Below are 19973 nucleotides of genomic sequence, written 5' to 3' on the forward strand. Positions count from 1 at the left end.
AAATCAGCCATCGAATCGAATAGATCTAACAAATCAGCCGTCATTAAGAACGGCGACAATCAGTGGTAAATCATCGAAAAAACCCACATTCAGCCGGAAAACTCGAANTCCCTTGCTTGTTCTTCAGAAGAAATAATCACCATCGACATCTGTTATAGTTCATAAGTAAATCATAAAATGAATCAGCCATAACATAAAACAAACTCATACACAAAGCATAACATAACTCAGCCACAAACACATAACTCAGATCTAAAGCACAAAATATCTCAGTCACAACTCATCCGTCAGCAAAATAAAACAAACAGTAAATCAGCCATCGAATCGAATAAATCTAACAAATCAGCCATAAACCCTAAAATAACTGAGCCGCAACATAAAACAAAAAGTAAATCAGCCATCGAATCGAATAGATCTAACAAATCAGCCGTCATTAACAACGGCGACAATCAGCGGTAAATCATCGAAAAACCCACATTCAGCCGGAAAACTCGAAACTAAACAGTCGACACATACCGGATAGACGAAGACGAAGAAGACGAAGAAGACGAAGAGATAGAGAGAACCAATTGAAGAAAGAGAGTGCGACGACGAAGAAAGACGGTGAGAGATGACAGTGAGAGATGACGGCGAGAGATGACGGCGGGAGATTGACGGCAAGAGAGTGGACAATGACAGTATCGCCGGCGACGAGAGACGAGAGTTTCGATAATTTTTTTTTCTCGCGGTTTGTGAATAGTTAAAACTATTCACTTTCCCTCTCTTTGATATAAACGAGAGAAAACAAAACTGTGGATCTTAAAAAAACTGCTTAATGACGTGTTAATTCATATCTGATGTGTATTTTAATTTGTTGATGTGTATTTTTTTTTTTTTTTTTACTCAAATTCGGAAAACAAAACCCAAGGGGTAAATTGTAATTACACCCAGGGCACTAAACATTCTAGTAATTTTCAAAAGATTTATAGATTTGAGTAATAAACCAACTTTTGGATAACATTTGAGTAATTTTTTTTTTTTTTTTGTTAAAATCTAGGATTGTTTGGGTTAACTTCGTTTAAGTTTTTTGTCCGCAGTCGGGAAGTGGCTATCTATTTTCTATAAACATCTAAAAGTGTAACCATAATCCAATTTATGAAATTAGATTTTAACTCTAAAATGACAACTAAAAATAAACAGAGGAAGAATAATTCTACACATGAAATTAGTTTTCAATTCATTAAGTTTTTTTGTTTTTGTTTTGTTTTTTTTTTTTAATTTGGTTTTTTAAGTATAAACCAATTGTAAGAATATATCAAACTTGAAAAACTCATCTATTTAGATGATCATTTTCAAACATTTAATTATATAACATTTGATTTTCAAACTCATGTAATAATGAATTGATAATATTGAAATTATTAAAAATTCAAGAAGACTTTAAAAAAAAAAAATTCAAGAAGACTTTATTAAACAAGAAACTATATAGTATAATAAATAACATTAAAAATTCCGACAAAACATAAGAATAAGATTAAAATTTTAGTTAAAGACAAAATTAAATAACCCGTAATAAGGTTTTTGCTCAATTGCGTCACAAATTGTTAGAGATCATTTGGGTTTATTTCAATCAATCTCAGGTCATTCGTAAATAAGGTTTCCAGATCCAGGGGTTTCAAAAACAAAATGGAGGAGTCACCGCACTCGAATTTGCTTCCCGAAGTCGATTCCTTACCCGATGGATTCGTCGACAGCGCTACAGAGCCACCACCTCTCAATTCTCCGAAGACCAACCATGAAGCTGTTGCCGTCGAGAAAACAGAGAAGCCGAGAACTTTCCCCGTTCCCTTGTGTGAAACAGATGGTAATGATGACGACGACGTAGATGACCTAATTCAAGATTCGAGCAAGCTTAGCTTAGAGCATAAAGAAGAGGAAGAAGCTTCTCCTCCTGTTTGTCAAACATGTGAGTAGTAGTAAATGACCTAATTCAAGATTCAAGCAAGCTTTACTTCCTTTTGTAACCTGACGTTTGCTTTTGTTGAGGTATAGTATCAGAAGGGTCAACTCAAAATCCAACCTTTGCTAAGGAAACAGAGTCGAGTCAGAGTATGGATTCGCTCAAACCCAAGAAACAAGTTAGTATTTTTATGTTCTGTCTTTGATGAACTATCACTATCTTTGGGATATCAAAATGTTGATAGGATTGAATCTTGTGTGTTAAGATGAGTAGCAGGAATTGCTGTGTATGTTCATTGTTGTTTTGAGAAGTAATATATGATTTGTCCTGATTTTTCCTGATGTTGAAAATGCAGGAGACGGTTGAGACTAAGCGTAAGGGTTCAAAGAATATGTTTAAATCAGAGAAAGAGTTTCTTGAATTCATGCTCAAGTATCAGCAAGTACTTTCTGAAAGAGATTCGGGTAAATAGGAAATCAGTAAAGCTAAGCTAGTTTTGTGTTACTTTAATTGCTGTATGGTTTATATAGTCTGTACTCATCTTTTTCTCCTTTTTTTAACTGTAGCTATTACTGTTCGTGACAAGCTTGAATCGCTTTGTAGAGAGTTACAACGTCAAAACAAAATGTTGATGGTATGTTCTTTCTTCTAGTTTAGTCAACTTGGTGTGCCATGTTTTCTTGTCTTGTTTTGAGGGACTAAGTTTTTGGTATGTGAATTGAATGTACCTTTGTATAACAGGAAGAATGCAAGCGGGTGTCAACTGAGGGACAGAGTTTAAGATCAGATTTATCGACAAAGTTCCAGGATGCAATAAAGGTAGTTGACCACATTTTAGTTCTATGTGAATACTTCCCAGCGTTTTGATATTTACTGAATATTGAAAATCTGAGCCATTTTGCCTTTGGTATTGGCAGTTCTAGAGAGGAACAAGTATTGTGTAAATAGCTTTGTTCTGTGTTCCTAAGTAGGCAAATCCTAAATGCACATCATTCTTGGTCCTTGTTCTATTCCGTTAGGAGGTTATCTCCATTAATCTTCTGTGCTATATGCTTTGGAGAGTCATGAAAACCTCTTTTTCTTCTTTGTGAAAATCTCTACACTAATATTGGCCCATGTTAGTATCGAAATCGTACAGACCTATTTAGTCCTTTGAAATAATTGGAACTCACTTTATATATATAGTAGAAAATCGTTTCAAGTTATAGATTGATAGAAATAAGTTTGATGAATTGCTTGTAAGCTTTTGCAACATCAGAAACTTACGAAAACGAAAGCAGAATATTCTACTTAATTCACTATTTTTTACTCTCTACCATACTGAATACTGATCCTCTTTGGTTAATAGGATGTGAGCATTAAGTTGGACGAGCAAAAGGATGAAAGCCTCGCACAGCTAAAAGAAAATGAGATGTAAGCCAAACGAACTCCATCATAACGTTTTCACTTGTAAAATAAGAAAATTCTAGTATATTTACTATGTAGGTATAGTTTTGTTGTAGATTAAGTCAAAACAGCAGTACAAATATGCTTATCACATTCTCCAAACTATATTCTTACATGCGTATAAATTATAAAACGGCTTCGCCTGTACCAGCTCGGTAACATATTATAAATGTCCTTTACAGTGGATTTGTTTCTTAATTTCCAGGTTGAGGACGAAGTTGAAGCACCTGGCTGATCAATATACACTTTCAGAACAACAACATGAGCAAAGAGTAATTTACATATTCGTTTTTCCAACTATATATGAAGCATCATTTAGCCAAAAAAAAAATTGGCTTAACTGTGATGTATACTTGACAACATCTCATTTTCGAATGAACAGTTGAAGCAGAAGACACTTGAGCTACAGATCTCTGCTTTAAAAATTAAACAGCATGAGGAGAAACTCATCCATGAACAGTCTCAGATGAAAGTTTATGCAGACCAAGTTTCTCAGCTTTTATCTACTGAGAAAAATTTGCGGTTGCAGCTAACTGCTGATGGAGATAAATTCCAGCAGTTCCAGGTCTGCTCTCTTCTCCTTTTACACTTCCTAAATAAGTCTTTTATCATCTTCTCGATTCAATATGATCACCGATAGTTATATTGCTTGATTTGGGTGTGATGCAATTCTCTTTTAATATAGTCGATATTATATGAAAAGAAAGTAAAGTGAAAGACTTTTGGTTATGCAGGACGCGTTGGTGAAGAGCAACGAGGTGTTTGAAACATTCAAACAAGAAATCGATAAGGTAACACCATTGTACTGTCTTCATTGTTCTTTGAAAGACCAGACGTTTTATTTCTCTGAGATCTTATTAAACTTGATCCTGTGTCTATTGGTGTTTTGAGTAGATGTCAAAAGCAATCAAAGAACTTAGGAAAGAAAACGCATTCTTGAAGAGCAAAAGTGAGAAGTCGGACATCACTCTCATAGAACTCGTTGAAGAGGTAAAAGACAAACGAAACCGTCTGGTTTTTTAATTGTAGATTTTGTTTATGAAATCAGTAAAATCACGGTTTTTGGTTGACATTGAACAGCGTGAAAGATTGAAGAAACTGTTGGAGAAGACTAAGAAACAGAAAGATAAGCTTGAGTCGCTATGCAGATCCCTTCAAGCTGAAAGAAAACAGAAGGAAACTAACAGTGCCGATTCTGCTGCGGTTCAACCATGAAGCAGAGAAAGACTATGAATTCAGTTTTTTGCTTGTTTTGTTTTGTCAGAGTTTTGAACTAATTAGCACTTCAGATTTTATTTATTTATAAAAAAAACTGCAAAATTCACTTGACAATGTCATATAACATCAAATTGACTGTGCCCTTTGCGAGCTAACACTATTTATTTCACAAACTCAAATTAGTTATGAACATAATATTATATAAGCAAAACATAAAAACTTGCATAAATTATGAAACAGCGGGAGTCACAATACAAGAGTTTTCCTTATTCAAGTTAAACACACATGAACATAAAAATTACTGATGTTGGTCGATAAAGACATTATAGCAGTAACAAAACAAAAAAAACGACCAATACATACTAGCTGTGGTTGGTCACCATTGCTTCATCACCATCCTCTTCATCATCAGAATCCTCTTCATCAGAAGAAGTGCAATGCATCCTGCATTGAAAGATAATGAATTCCCTTGAGGGATCATGTATTGACATTGAGGAAAATATATACACGGTCATGAACCGTAATTACAGGGATTACAAATGATACACAAGTGATTACACTTGATATGCAAGTATCGTATCAATCAGAATTAATTACAGAATATGTCTAATATCTATCACCCTCCCGCAGTTTAAATGTCGGGTCTACAGACGGTTAAGCTGGAACGGAAATCATTGAACAGCATGGTGGGTAGACCTTTTGTGAAGATATCTGCGAACTGAAGTGAAGAGGGGACATGAAGAACCTTGACTTGACCCATTGCCACCTTTTCTCGGACAAAGTGGATATCGATTTCTATATGTTTGGTCCGTTGATGCTTTACTGGGTTGGTAGCAAGGTAAACTGTGCTGACATTGTCACAGTAGACGATGGAGGCTTTTGTGATGGGGCAGCCAAGTTCAAGCAACATGCTGCGTATCCAACAAAGCTCCGCAACTGTATTGGCCACACCTTTGTACTCAGATTCTGCACTTGAGCGAGAGACGGTAGGTTGTCGTTTAGAAGACCAAGAGATCAAGTTAGAGCCAAGGTAAACACAGTAGCCTGAGGTGGAACGACGGGTGTTTGGACAGCCGCCCCAATCAGCATCAGAGTAAGCTGTGAGTGTGTCGATAGAACCTTTGAGAAGCTGTAAACCATGAGTCTTGGTCCCTTGAACGTATCTGATGATCCGCTTGAGAGCTTGAAGATGAGGTTGACGTGGAGAGTGCATGAAGAGGCAGATTTGTGGGACTGCATAGGAGATATCTGGACGAGTGAAGGTTAGGTACTGCAATGCTCCAGCCAAGCGCCTATAAGCCGTGGGATCGGAGACCAGATCACCGACGTCAGCAGAGAGTTTCGAGTTCACATCGACAGGTGTTTGACAGGGTTTGCAAGTAGACATGCCAGCTCTATTGATGATGTCTTGTGCGTATGTTGCTTGGCTGAGAAAGAGACCGTTGGTGTTGAAGTCCGCTTTAATGCCAAGGAAGAAACTCAGTCGTCCCATGTGTGTCATCGGGAACTCTGTTTTGAGGGAGGCAATGATCAAGTGAAGAAAAGAGTCATCCGAGGCAGTGAGAATAATGTCGTCCACGTATAGCAGGATATACGCCTGTTGTGTCCCTTTCCGGCAAACAAATAAAGAAGCATCAGTTTTACAAGAGTGAAAACCAAGAGTGCGGATATATTTTGCAAACCGTGCATTCCAAGCTCGTGGGGCTTAGCTTTACGTAGCTTGCACACATAGTCAGGATGCTCTGGATCGACAAAGCCTGGTGGTTGATGCATGTAGACTGTTTCATCGAGATCGCCGTGGAGGAATGCATTTTGGACATCAAGCTGATGGATTGGCCAGTTACGAGCAAGACTGACATTGAGAACAGTCCTAATAGTTGCTGGCTTGACAACAGGGCTGAATGTTTCATCAAAATCAATGCCAGCTTCCTGAGATTTACCATTAGCTACCAAACGAGCTTTATGACGTGTTAGTGACCCACCTGCATCGTATTTGTGTTTGAACAGCCACATAGATCGGACAATATTTGCCCCTTTAGGGCGAGGAACCAGATCCCACGTCTTAGTCTTAATCATAGCACCATGCTCATCTGTCATTGCCGGGTTCCAATTAGGATCATCAAGGGCGGTGAGATGACTTTTTGGTAGAGGAGAGACAGAGGTGAGAAGCGATAGGACCTATTTGGGTTTGCGAATGCCATGCTTGCTTCTCGTGGTCATTGAGTGACCAGAGGGAGCAGGAGGAGCAGGCGGTTCAGCAACGATGGTGGGAGCAGGTTGGTTCGGTGGAGGTGGGGGAGCTGGTTGGGTCGTTGGAGGAGTGGGTAGTGAGTTGTGAAGAATATTTTGAAAGATAGCAGAAGGTTCATCAGGGAGGTCGAGAAACTCATAGGGTTGAAGTGAGGGTTGTTTTTCCGCGGTTGGAAATACAGACTCATCAAAGAGGACGTGGCGAGAGATGATAATCTTATTGGTTTTGAGATCAAGACACCGATAGCCACGATGATGAGAAGGGTAACCAAGAAAAAGACAAGGTGTGGAACGGGGTGATAGTTTGTGTAGATTGGAATGGTTTAGGTTGGGAAAACAAAGACACCCAAATACACGTAAGTGTTCATAAGAGGGTACTTTGTGGAAAAGTATAGAGTAGGGAATTTGATTGTTAATGGCAGAGGAAGGAAGAATATTGAGAAGGTGAACTGAGACATGAAGGGCTTCAACCCAATATGTAGGAGAGAGGTGAGCTTGGATTAGAAGAGCCCGGATCATGTTATTGATCGTACGAATCATACGTTCGGATTTTCCATTTTGTTGAGACGTATGAGGACAAGAAAATCGAACGTGTATGCCATGTGTATCAAAGTAGTGGTGAAAATCAGAGTTATTATATTCACCACCATTATCACACTGAAATGATTTGATTGTGGCATTGAATTGAGTTTGAATATACTGGAGGAAGTGTAGAAATTTGGAGAAGACTTCGCTTTTGTGACGAAGAGGATAGACCCATAGGAAGTGAGAGTGATGATCAAGGAAGAGAACATAGTAGCGAATACCACTGATGCTTGGGACAGGGGAGGTCCAAACATCAGAGTGTATCAGCTCAAAAGGTTTAGAAACTGTAGAATCAGATGGATAAAAAGAAAGTTTTATTGATTTTCCCAAATGACAAGCCGTACAAGAATGAAAACTGTCATTTTTATTACAACGAATGGAATGAGAAGAAATAACAGAACGAAGAGTGGCATTATTCGTATGACCGAGACGTTTGTGCCATAGGCTCGGCGATGCAAGGAAAGCAAATGAGGTTGACGAAGAGGGATTGAGTGGAGCTGGGATTGGGTACAGATCACTGGAGCTGTTGCTGCAGAGTAGAGTCTGTCGTGTCTGAAGATCCTTCACAGAGAAACCAAAGGGATCAAATTCAACAGAACACCAATTATCTGTCGTGAATTTACGAACAGACACAAGATTTTTGACAATTTGAGGGGTTACAAGAATCTGTTTTAGAGAAAGGGGGCGAGAACGAGAGGGAATGAAAGAGGAACCAGAAGAAGTAACTGGAATTGATGATCCGTTTCCAACAATGACAGAGTGCTTGATGTTAGTATTAAGATTAGAGTGAATCATACCTGCGGAGGCGGCTAAATGAGCGGTGGCTCCGGTGTCCATGTACCAGTCGGCAGCAGAGGGATCAGCTAGCGTCATCGTGTTAAAAGCATGGGCAAAGTCTGTCGTAGGCTGCTGATCGGTGATGTGCGCTTGTGGTGGATGAGGAAACGAAGGTCGAGAACCAAGGAGGCCACGAGTTTGTGGATTCATAGGCGACCATGGCATGGGCTGATTTGGCCAATTCGGATATGGACTGGGCCAGTAATTAGGGGCCCAAGTAGGAAAATTAGGTCTGAAGGTGTTGTGACGACCTCTAAACCTGTTGTTGTTGTGGCGGCGAGTGCCTCTGGTGTTGTAGGATGAGCGAGGAGCTGGGCGACCGGTCACCGTGAGGGCCGAGGAAGAGGAAGCATAGTCGCTGTGGCTGGCGACTGGTTTCTGCACTTTCTTGAGACGTGATTCCTCCATCTCAAGCATGGATTTAGCAGTTTCGAAGCTTGGAAAGGGGTCTTTGTGTTTGATTACATTGATGATGTAATCAAACTTGCCATTCAAACCATTAAGGAGATACATGACAAGAGTGCGGTCAGAGACAGGGGCATCAACATTCGCAAGTAGATCGGAGATAGACTTGAGTTTCTGAGAATAGTCCTGAATTGATTGGTCGCCGATTTCGAGCGTACGGAGATCGTTATCAAGTTGGATCGCGCGTGCCTCTTTGTTATTGCGGAACTGATTCTCAATGCGGAGCCAGATGTCACGCGCGGAACCGCCGGTTTTAAATGAGCTGCGGAAGAGTTGTTGGAGCCAGAGTGCCATATAGCCAAAGCTTCACCAAACCGTCACGTTTCTTCCATGGGATGTCGTCTGGGCCAGTGGGAAGAGAGGTGCCGTCAATGTGTCCAGAGATGTCAAAAGCAAGACAGTGAGTGAGAAACAGCTCTCGCCAGGCGTCATAGTTGTGGTCATCAAGATCCAGGATCAGGGGGATGTAAGATTTGATGTTGGTGACACCAAAAGCTCGATCGGTGTTAGCAGCAGGGACAGCCATTGAAAACGAAGAAAGAGAGAAAGAAGTGAAGGAAAGGAAGGAGAAAAAGACACTCAAGAGAGAAAGAAAATCAGAGGCAAGGAGGCTCTGATACCATGAAAGATAATGAATTTCCTTGAGGGATCATGTATTGACATTGAGGAAAATATATACACGGTCATGAACCGTAATTACAGGGATTACAAATGATACACAAGTGATTACACTTGATATGCAAGTATCGTATCAATCAGAATTAATTACAGAATATGTCTAATATCTATCATTAACAAGAGCAAAAAACAACCAAAAACTAATGAGAAGTTCCTTTGTTATCAAGATTCAAGACTTAAGAACAGATTAATGAATGTACCTGGGATCTATACGACCACCATTTATTCGATGTATACGACTACCATGAGCTTTTAATGGGAGTCGGTGGCTAGCCATACGGCAACGTTGACAACCTTTGAAGTTATGATAGACATAGTACTCTTCTCTACGACTAGCCATCACAACTTCAAGCTTCAACTTTCCCAAGACACTACCATGGAGTAGCAACGCCTTCTCTGGACCTCTTCTCAGATTAATGAAAGCATANAAAAAAAAAAAAAAAAAAAAAAAAAAAAAAAAAAAAAAAAAAAAAAAAAAAAAGAGAAAGCCAAGGAAAAAAGAAAGTCGTCAGTCGTTTTGTGTGCATTTTAACTTCGAGTTTGTCACAAACAAATAGGAGCTAGATGAAGAAGCTTAAGTCACAAACCCTAAGGGAGAACCGGTATGACACTCTATGGGAACAAAAACCCTTGTGATCTTTCCACATGAAGCGAAATGTTTTTCCAGTGTGCTCTTGATAACATCCCTGGGGAAGGAACAATCAAATCCTCTAACGAATATGGTATCCAGATTGTTTCCCTCGGCACCTCCAATTTCAAAACAGCACTCGACTATCGGTTCCACCATTTTATTTGGAGTTTCTTTCTCCTATATATATAGACGAAAATATTTAGTGAAAACACGATAGGAGTGAATCACTCAGTCGAAAGTTTCAATTTTTAAGAAACGTTTGAAATCAAACAAAAGATCAGCTACAAAGTTTACAGTATTATTACCTTCACAACCTACAAATTAAGCAAATAGTCCTAGAAAACACACTTATATATGTAGAGGTTTACAATTAAACATATAGATCAGAAACGAAGTTTACAGCATCATTTCACAAAGATAGAGTCATAGAAAAACACTTATATACAGAATAAAAATAAACATATACCTTCGATAATATATCCTCTAGATCAGCCTTTGTCAGTGAATTATCCTGTAGGGTTTTGATAACTTCGGACATCTCTTTCAAAGATTTAGTAATTTCATCGATTTCCTGCCATTAAATAAATTAGAAAAAAAAAAGCACAAATAATTATTTGAGATGAAAAGTAATACGAAGTTATTGTCAAACTTTCTAGGTTCCAGAGTATACCTTCTTTTGCTTCTTAAGAATTGCTACCACTGAATCATCAGACTCTCCCTTAGCTAGAGAGAGAGAGAAAAAAAAAGTATTAAAATTTCAATAACCTTAAAAACTCAAATTAAAAAAAAAAAAAAATCATTCAAGTACAGACCTATATTTGCAAGTTTTTTTACAAAAGACATCCAAAACTAAAGCAGAGATATCCTATGTGGATGGGTATAATAAAAATATTTAATAAAAAGAAAAAAATCAAGATTGACACACAATAGTATATGTATATGCATATGTCTGATTCTTGTTAAAAAAAAAATTCCAGTCAAATTGTGAAAAACCATTAATAGAGAATTTTTTTGTTAAACACTGAGTAAAGAAGAAAGCCATATAAGGAAGAAAATTATACATCGGCTGTGGATGCAGAACATTTCTTCAGAAATATCTTTATCCATGGAAAAGTATTAAATGAAAAGAGAAGAGCGACAGCTAGGTTGTGCAGAGACGAAAACCCTAGACAAGTAATCCTTTTTATTCTAGGTTTGCCCACCTTTTTTTATTCTCTAAAGACGATAAAATCGATCAGTTTAAATTTACTTATTAGGTGGATATATTTGGTTATACCGGGTATTTCTGATTGGTTATTAAATTTAAGTTTTCCTTGATCATATATAGTTTAGTATATATATATATATTTTTTTTTGCAAAAAAATAAAATAAACTGTTTCTCGAGATTATCATAGCTTAAACATGAACATGAAAGCAGTCGATTGCTCTCCTCCTCGCTCTTCAACAAGCCCTAGACCTAGGCTTCAACAGAGTTTCTTTTGCTTCAGATTCGCTTCTGCTAACCAAAGCACTCCATTGAGAGTCCTTCCCGAAGGAGCTTTGTTTGCATTTAACTTGAGTTTGTCCACAAATTGGAGGAAGAAGCTAAGTCATAAACCCTAATCGGTTTACACTATACGGGAACAAAAACCCTTCTGATCGTAAAGGAGTAAATACATTGCTAGAAAAATCAAAAATTTTGAAATTGAAATCAATTGTGCATCCTGAAGGAGTAAATTACATAACTAGAAATTAAAAACGTGTTTTGTCTTTTGAGTTCTTTCATATTCCAATGACCAAAATAAACCATCGTTGAATAATAAAGAGGTACTGGTTCAGGATAGTACTCTAACAGAGTGGTCAAAACTGAACCAAATTAATTAAACGGTTGAATCATATAAACAGTTAAGCTTAAATTTACTTTCTCAAGCAGTTAAGCTTTGTGTTTATTACTCCATACTAGTATATAACCCCGTGCTATGCACGGATATAATTTGTTTATTTTAATGATAATTCTTTTAGATTCTTAACGTAATATTAAATCAATACTGTTAAATCAAAAAAAAAAAAATTCACTACTGTTAAAATGAATTTAATATTTTGGATTTTGTAATCCGTATATTACGATTTGATAGAAATACAGTTACAGATTTTTATCATAATTTGAGGGAGGAGTGGACAAAAAAAAGAGTTACAGTAGAACTTCTATAAATCAATACTCGGTAAATTAATAATCTCTATAAATTAATAAATTTCTCCGGTCCCAAGTTGGGACTAACGTAATTTTGGACACTATTCGATAATATAATAAAATAATAATTTTTTTGAAACTTCTTTGTAAATATATGGTCTCATCAATAATATAAAATAATAATTATCTAACATTATCTAAATATATAAGTATATATCTACACATTAATTTTTATTAGAGTTTATTTTTAATATTTTTTACTATATAAAAATATTTGAGTGTTATCTTCAAAACATGATAATTGTTATTTTTATTGTAATAAATTTTATAAAAATATTAGTTATAAAGATTAAATCTTATTTTTAATATTATTTTACCAAATTAGGCAAGTCTCTATAAATTAATAATTATTAATTTATAGATAAATTAAAACCTGTATAAATAAATAAAATTTCAAGGTCCCGACTTTATTAATTTATAGAGGTTTTACTGTAATTATTAAAATGATACTCAAGAGTTTCTCATCTCTATGAAAATGTCCGGTGGTTTTTTAGTGTTGGTATCTATAAAGAGGGGTACCTGGAAGAGTAGAAAAAAAAATTGCCTTGTCGTGAGGTTAGTATGAATATGTTCTTTTCACTCTTAGCGTCACTCTGTTTCGACCATAATGAACTCCTGGTATGAAACTGGTTTGTAACAGATTTCTATCACTGAAAAATGAAAACAGAGAGAGTTATAGACTATTGACCCAAAAAAATGAGAGAGAGAGAGAGTTAGAGACTTGAGGTGGCCAATATGTGATGTTAACAACTTACATTGTTTCCAAAAGAAGGTGACCATGGTTTCATTTTCATGGCTGAAATGTAGAGATTTAGTAGGACATTAAAAAAAATCTATCATTTTGTTGATGAGCATTTTATCGAATAATTTTGGAAAGAAATTTGCTAGGGTATTGGTTTTTATATTGGATTTTAAAGAAGTTATTAGAGAAAGTTGAGATCATGGAAGATGGAGATCGTGGAGATATTAGAGATTGAAGAAGCATTTTAATTGGAGAGAGGAACATATAAAATTGTTTATTTATTATTCTGAAAACATGAATCTTCTTGTATTATCCGATAATTTAGGAGAGTAACAGCCGAATTTCTTTTTATTTTGTTATATTTTTAAATTAAAAATAAAACCCATGTGGCACATATTTATTGGTCAGGTGACTTATGAATCTATACTATTAAAAGAGAAGCATTTTTTATAAGTAGACATAGGGTTAAAGATTATTACATGAAATGCCGTTAAAAACAGAATAAGGATATGTATAACTTAGAGCAAAACATACACAATTAATATATGAACTGTATATAATACAAGTGTATCCAAATAGACCTGTAAGCAAATTAAATACTAAGAAAGAAAGAATATTCTAATTAATTGTAATAAATTTTGAAACAAGAATTACGAATATCAAATCCGATCTCAACACATTCAACTAAGCCGAGATTTCCAAGCTTAATTTCGAATTATCTACGGAAAAAAAGACCACGACATACAAATTTTTTTGGAAAGTTGGTACTAGAGTTACAATTTCTGTTTTGGTTGATTTATATAAAATATATTATATATTCACAATCATAATTAGCAGCACAGAAACGGAAACAAGTAAACAACATTAACGACATATAAGGGAATGTTGATACTATGATTACAATTTCTGTAATATTCCATTTTTAAAAATTGTATTCTATAATCACAATCATAGTTACTAATATATTACTACCATATTCCAATGCTTTTGATTTAATCCTGTTAAAACGTTTCCAAAACTATGATAAGATGAAGATATTCTCTACTAGCTCATCAAGATATCCGGCAAGCCAACTACTACTAACCCTACCCTACAATCTTTACATACCAATATAAATATGACTCTTACTCGCATAATTTACACACACAAAATACGAAAAAACTTGCTCTCTCCCAAATAGAAACGAAGTTTTACTTATTATCATGACTGCCACCATTGGCCTTCTACGAGATGTTCGCTAAGTAAAACCTACAATAGGTATTATTTGATTCATTTTCTCTGTATTATTTAACAAAAACATAAATATGAGAAATATTAGTAAGTTATTTTTCTTTTTCTTATGGATAATTTTTTTTGATCCAGATTCAATAGTAAGATATAATATTAATATTAATATAGAAGCTTGATTTTCAAACTTTTAGCAGTGTCCATTCACATTGACCTAAAGTTAAGAGACTGTTAAATCAACTACCCCATCATCTAAGCAGTCTCTACATTTGAACGAAGTGTATTCAACCAATAAACATGAAGATATGTGAAGAAAAATATGGAATGTCGATTGCTAAAATCTAAGATGGTGAGCAGAAGGATGATGTGGATTTGACTGACAAGAAAATCGATACACTGAAGCTGATGTGTTTGAGGAAACAGTCGAATTAAGTAACCTGCAGATTTTTGTTTTGGGCGTGGATAGTGAGCTATTGATCTGAGTTTGGATCCATTGATTCCTTGCATGCACCTGAAACTCTATCTATCTATCAGTAATATAGACCTAAAAGAAATCTTGTAACCTGTTCAGATATAAAGTAAAAATATAAATAGTTTTACCTTGGTATAGAATCTAAAATCAATTGTTCCAAATAATTATCTCTGGAGATGGATTGATAGAGGAGGAAGGAAGGCTGAAGAATCGCCTCTTCACCTGTTTCTTTCAGAAAATTTCCCACTCTAAGTTTTGGTAAAGTTATACACACTTTTTGTGTTTTTTTTTCTATTGAAAACCAAAGTTATCATCGACGCTTTGTTTTTTTTTTTTTGTCAAAAGTATTAGAACTTTATTGCACATAACAGGGCATATAAAGCCCAACAAATTACATAAATGATTTTCAGATATAATTTATTTAAAAGATAGTGTGGTAAAACCACTATTATTTCCATGTTGTTAATTCTAATTATGTGGTAAACCATTATTATTTCAAACATGTACAAGAATATCTAAATAAAAAAAATTCACTAAAATTGAAATAAGAAACAATAGATTAATTGAATTCATTTCTAAAATTCAAAGTGGGGAAACCTAATTTTTCATTTAGTTAACTAATTTCTTAAGTTAAGCAAAATATTTAGATATATAAGTTAAGTCATTTTTAAAAATATCCTATTATATTATACATAGATATTTATTTATTTATTAAATTACTTGTGATCATTTAGATTATCTGAATTGAAAATAATAAATGTAAGAAGGGAACGAAAAAATATTATCTAAATATTCTTTATAAAATATATGACAAAAATCTGGATAAACTAATTTCTTTTTTGGTACCTATATTCAATTCTCAAATCTCACTTGAGTAACTGACTAACTGTACATGTCAACTTCGGATTGGTAGAAAAAAACTGGGTTTTTTTTTTTGTAAACTTTAGATAGTTTGAGAATCTTAAAACGAAAAATTTATCTCAATCCCTTTAATATATAATTATCTATATTGGAATTTTTTTTTTAATTAAAATACATGTTATCCATGGGCTTTGCAAAATTTTAACGTGATGAATGCAGACATTTCTCCTATGGGTTTTTACGGAAAAAATAGAAAAATTGTTACGGGCAAGCCTATCGAATTGGATTTATTCAGGTAGACAATTTAGATCATTTGATTTGAGAAGTTTTAATAGTTTAGCCCGGTTTGATAGTTCTTGGGGCGGGACAAGACGGGTTTTCGGTCCCAAATAGATACATCATTTTTTTCTTACCATTTTTTTAATGTAATCTCATCATTTGTTGTCTAACCAAATAAAAAATAAATTGAATACTAAACTTATAGTATGAGATAGGGTTATGAATATTAATAACATTCCTAAAAAAATATGTTTGCATCAATAATTTCATACATATACGTTATATATTGCAAATATGATAACAAATTTTTGTTTTGAAATCATCCCCGCACGTACGTGCGGGTCCGAATCTAGTTATAAGATAAAGGATATACTAGATTAGGATCCACATATACGCGAGTTTATATTTAAAAAGTTATAGTCCATGTAAAAAAACTAAAAGAAGAGAAAATAATATCAGATGATATGTAAAATATATAATTTAATTATTTTTAACTTTTATAATTATTAATTAATTAATTAATTTTCAATTTTTTTTTTTTTTACAAATTTAGAAGCTGTTACTATAATGATATGTAAATAATATTTAAAATTTTAATCACACCAACCATAAATTTAAGCATACAGAGTTAGGGTTTGAAATCTAAAAAATATGTTAAAAATCCACTTACAAAAACAAATATAAACAAATTTAGTGATGATAAGTCGAAATATAGTTTTAAAATAATTTTGTGGCAAAAGATATTTTTATTTAATATCACATATGATTTATGTTGATATCAACCATCCAAAAATTTTAGCTACACTTTTACAATTTTGTTAAAAGGAGGAATTTATATACTAATTTTCAAAACTATCCTCTTTCTAAGACTTTATTAAAAATGCTACTAAAAATCTGTTATTTATTCAAATATGTGTGTAAGCTAATAAAAATATACACAAATCATTTTTGAGCTATCTACCATTCATTTGTTTATAGAATCTTTGAATCTTTAATAAATTTTGAGAAACAAAACAATTTATCTCATAATCTCAATTAGGTCAAAAAAGAATAAGAAAACCAAAATACACAAAATAATATACATTATATTATATATAAAAACTTGAATAACAAAAAAATTAAACTTTGACACTATAACAATTATTGTTATTTTCATATGTATGTTTAACACATAATTTTTGCAAGATGGATTGTAGTATATGTTGTTTAATTTTCTTTCATAATTATTAAGATATGTATAATGATAAAAAGATTAAGTTAAAAATTAAATCTAGACTTATCTTAACGAAAAAAAAATCAGTTGTCACAATCCTCTTAATGAAAATTGCCCAATTAAACAAAGTTGAAAGCAGTGTTTTTGAATAAATTATTTAAATATAAGACGGTCTATGATTATATAGAAGTGAGTATTTACAAAATTTAGAAATAATAATTAACTTTATATTTTCCTTAATCTATTTTTCAATTTTTTTTAGAATTAATAACTTAAACATAAAATTAAATAAATAATATTATAATTTTGAATTTTAGGAAATATATATATATATAATCTCCTTATAGTTATTTAAAAAAACTTTGCATTTTTTAATAAATTCTGTAATTTTTTATAATTATCTTTTCACATAATTAATATTTTTTAAAACAAAATATTTTATTTTTGTTGTAATCAAATTTCTCCTATTAAATATTAACTTTTACACATGTCAAAATCTGAGATTGATAACTTGACACATGTCAAAATCTTGCATTTTTTAATAAATTCTATAGTTTTTTATAATTATCTTTTCACATTATTAATATTTTTTAAAACAAAATATTTTATTTTTTTTGTAATCAAATTTTTCCTATTAAATATTAATTTTTATACATGTCAAAATCTGAGATTGATAATTTGACACATGTCTAAATCTTGTTAATGGCTAATTTTCAAAACTCAACTTTATATAATAAGATTGACACATGTTACTAATTTGAAACTCAGCTTTATATATAAAATATATATATATATATATATATATATATATATTATAGATATATTACACAAACATAAAAAGGGATTCCTAATTGGATTAGGTCTAACAAGAATTACAGAATACACATTAGATTAGGAATAATAATTCCCTATATAACGATGTTCTTGGTGGAGACATAAAAAAGCAAGCAAGAATAAAAATCGCAAGGCAGAAAAATAAAGTTTATTGACCACACTTCTACGTACGGCCATGAATGGAGAAGAGTTATCTTTTAAAAATAGGCGACCACCAACAATTATGATGCTTCGGGATGATCTGATATTAAACTGTTTGGCCCGCGTCTCAAGACTACACTACCCAACCCTTTCCTTAGTTTCCAAGAAGTTTGGTTCTTTCCTTACTTCAACGGAGCTTTACCAGACCCGATCTCTTTTAGGCTGCACCGAGAATTGTCTCTACATATGCTTACAAAGCTGTGACGACTCTAACACACTAAGTTGGTTTACTCTATGTCGGAGACCAAATAGCTCCAAAAAAGTACTGGTGCCGATCTTTCTTGATTCTATTTCTCCCTCGACACTTAGGTCGGATGTTGCAATGATTGGTTCTGATATGTACGTCATTGGCAATACATCAGTATGTATCGTCTAACTTCAAGGTCATTGACTGTCGTTCTCACACATTTCGTGAGGCACCAAGCATGCAGGTGGCACGTGTGTTCCCATCTGCTTGCGTCGTTGATGAAAAAATAATATATGTAATTGGAGGCCACGAAAATCTCGATTCGACGAATTGGATAGAAGTTTTTGATACGAAGACCCAAACTTGGGAGTTTTTACAGATCCCTGGCGAGGAGTTATGCAAAAGCTTTAAGTACGATAGTGTTGGGTATGAAGGAACTATCTATGTGAGGTCCAAGGGAAAACTAGGGACTTGTAAGCTGAACAAAGGTAGATGGAGAGCGGTAGACTTAGCAATGGATAGTGGATGGACTCTCGCATCATCTTATTGTGTGATAGAGAATATGTTCTACCGTTACAATAACGTGATGATCGATTGGTATGATCACAAAGAAAAGTTATGGACAACTTTGAAGGGTTTGGAAAACTTGCCTACTTATCCTCGTATCCGTAATGGTAAACTGGTGGATTATGGAGGGAAAATGGTGGTTTTGTGGGAAGAGTATGTGTATGATAAGAACCACAAAGAGGAAAAGACAATTTGGTGTGCGGAAATTGCGATTGAAAGACGCCAAAACGGAGAGATTTGGGGGACGATAAATTGGTTTGACGTTGTCTTTACAACCAATGAGCCATACAGTACCATTTGATGATTGTTGTTGGTTCAGTTTAAACCGAACCAAACCAATTGAACAGAAGAAATTTCAATCGTGTAGGGTTTTGTGCATTGATTTTATATGATTCGGTTTGCATCTTCATGGATTCGGTTCGTTTTAAAAAAAATTTGCGAATCTCTGATAAAATTAAATGTAAGTATAAATTGTGTCACATCCCCTCTATAATCTTCAACAACAAATGGAATAATAAATAATGTTGGAAAAGAAAAAGAAAAATAATATTATAAAATGTCAACCATTGATGCTGACCAATATTGTTAATCGGACGGCTCCTGTAAATTTGATGATGCAGACCTACTCTTATATTTCCATCTAATTGAAATTATTTTTGCTGTGTTAAGAAAAATTAGTGCCCTTTCGCTCACGCTTTGAGTCGTCTCTCTTCTCTCTTCTTAATCCGCCGTATCACCATATATAGTATACCTTCTTTTGATCCAGAGTATACCTTCTTTTGCTTCTTAAGAATTGCTACCACTGAATCATCAGACTTTCCCTTAGCGAGAGAGAGAGAGAGAGAGAGAAGAAGGTATACTCTGGATCATATATAGTTTAAATTTGCTTATTAGGTGGATTTTGGTTATACCGGGTATTTCTCATTGGTTATTAATTTAAGTTTTACTTGATCATATATATTTTAGCTTTTTTATATTTGCAAAAAAACAAACAAACTGTTTCTCGAGATTATTATAGCTAAAACATGAACATGAAAGCAGTGGATCTTGCCATTTGGGTCAATTCGGCTCGAAGAAGTACCTTCCCATCATTCACCACAAAATGGAAGA

At 34.0% G+C, this 19973-nt stretch overlaps 2 protein-coding genes and 1 pseudogene across 2 annotated transcripts; 2 read left to right on the top strand and 1 right to left on the bottom strand.

Annotated features, from left to right (window-relative positions):
* On the top strand, positions 1564-4745 carry LOC104725426 (alpha-taxilin-like). The gene is made up of 11 exons (XM_010444093.2): positions 1564-1945; positions 2032-2117; positions 2295-2403; positions 2506-2573; positions 2681-2758; positions 3288-3352; positions 3591-3657; positions 3768-3950; positions 4120-4176; positions 4280-4375; positions 4466-4745. The coding sequence occupies exons 1-11, from the start codon at positions 1666-1668 to the stop codon at positions 4598-4600; spliced, it is 1224 nt and encodes a 407-aa protein (XP_010442395.1). The 5' UTR covers positions 1564-1665; the 3' UTR covers positions 4601-4745.
* Positions 9993-11197, bottom strand: LOC104752442. The gene is made up of 4 exons (XM_010474581.1): positions 11111-11197; positions 10720-10772; positions 10516-10620; positions 9993-10226 (listed from the first exon to the last, which is right to left on the bottom strand). Exons 1-4 carry the CDS (start codon positions 11154-11156, stop codon positions 9993-9995), a joined length of 438 nt encoding a protein of 145 aa, XP_010472883.1. The 5' UTR covers positions 11157-11197.
* LOC104752452 lies at positions 18084-19164 on the top strand (annotated as a pseudogene).

Source organism: Camelina sativa, chromosome 2 (assembly GCF_000633955.1).
Source record: "Camelina sativa cultivar DH55 chromosome 2, Cs, whole genome shotgun sequence".
Lineage (NCBI taxonomy): Eukaryota > Viridiplantae > Streptophyta > Magnoliopsida > Brassicales > Brassicaceae > Camelina > Camelina sativa.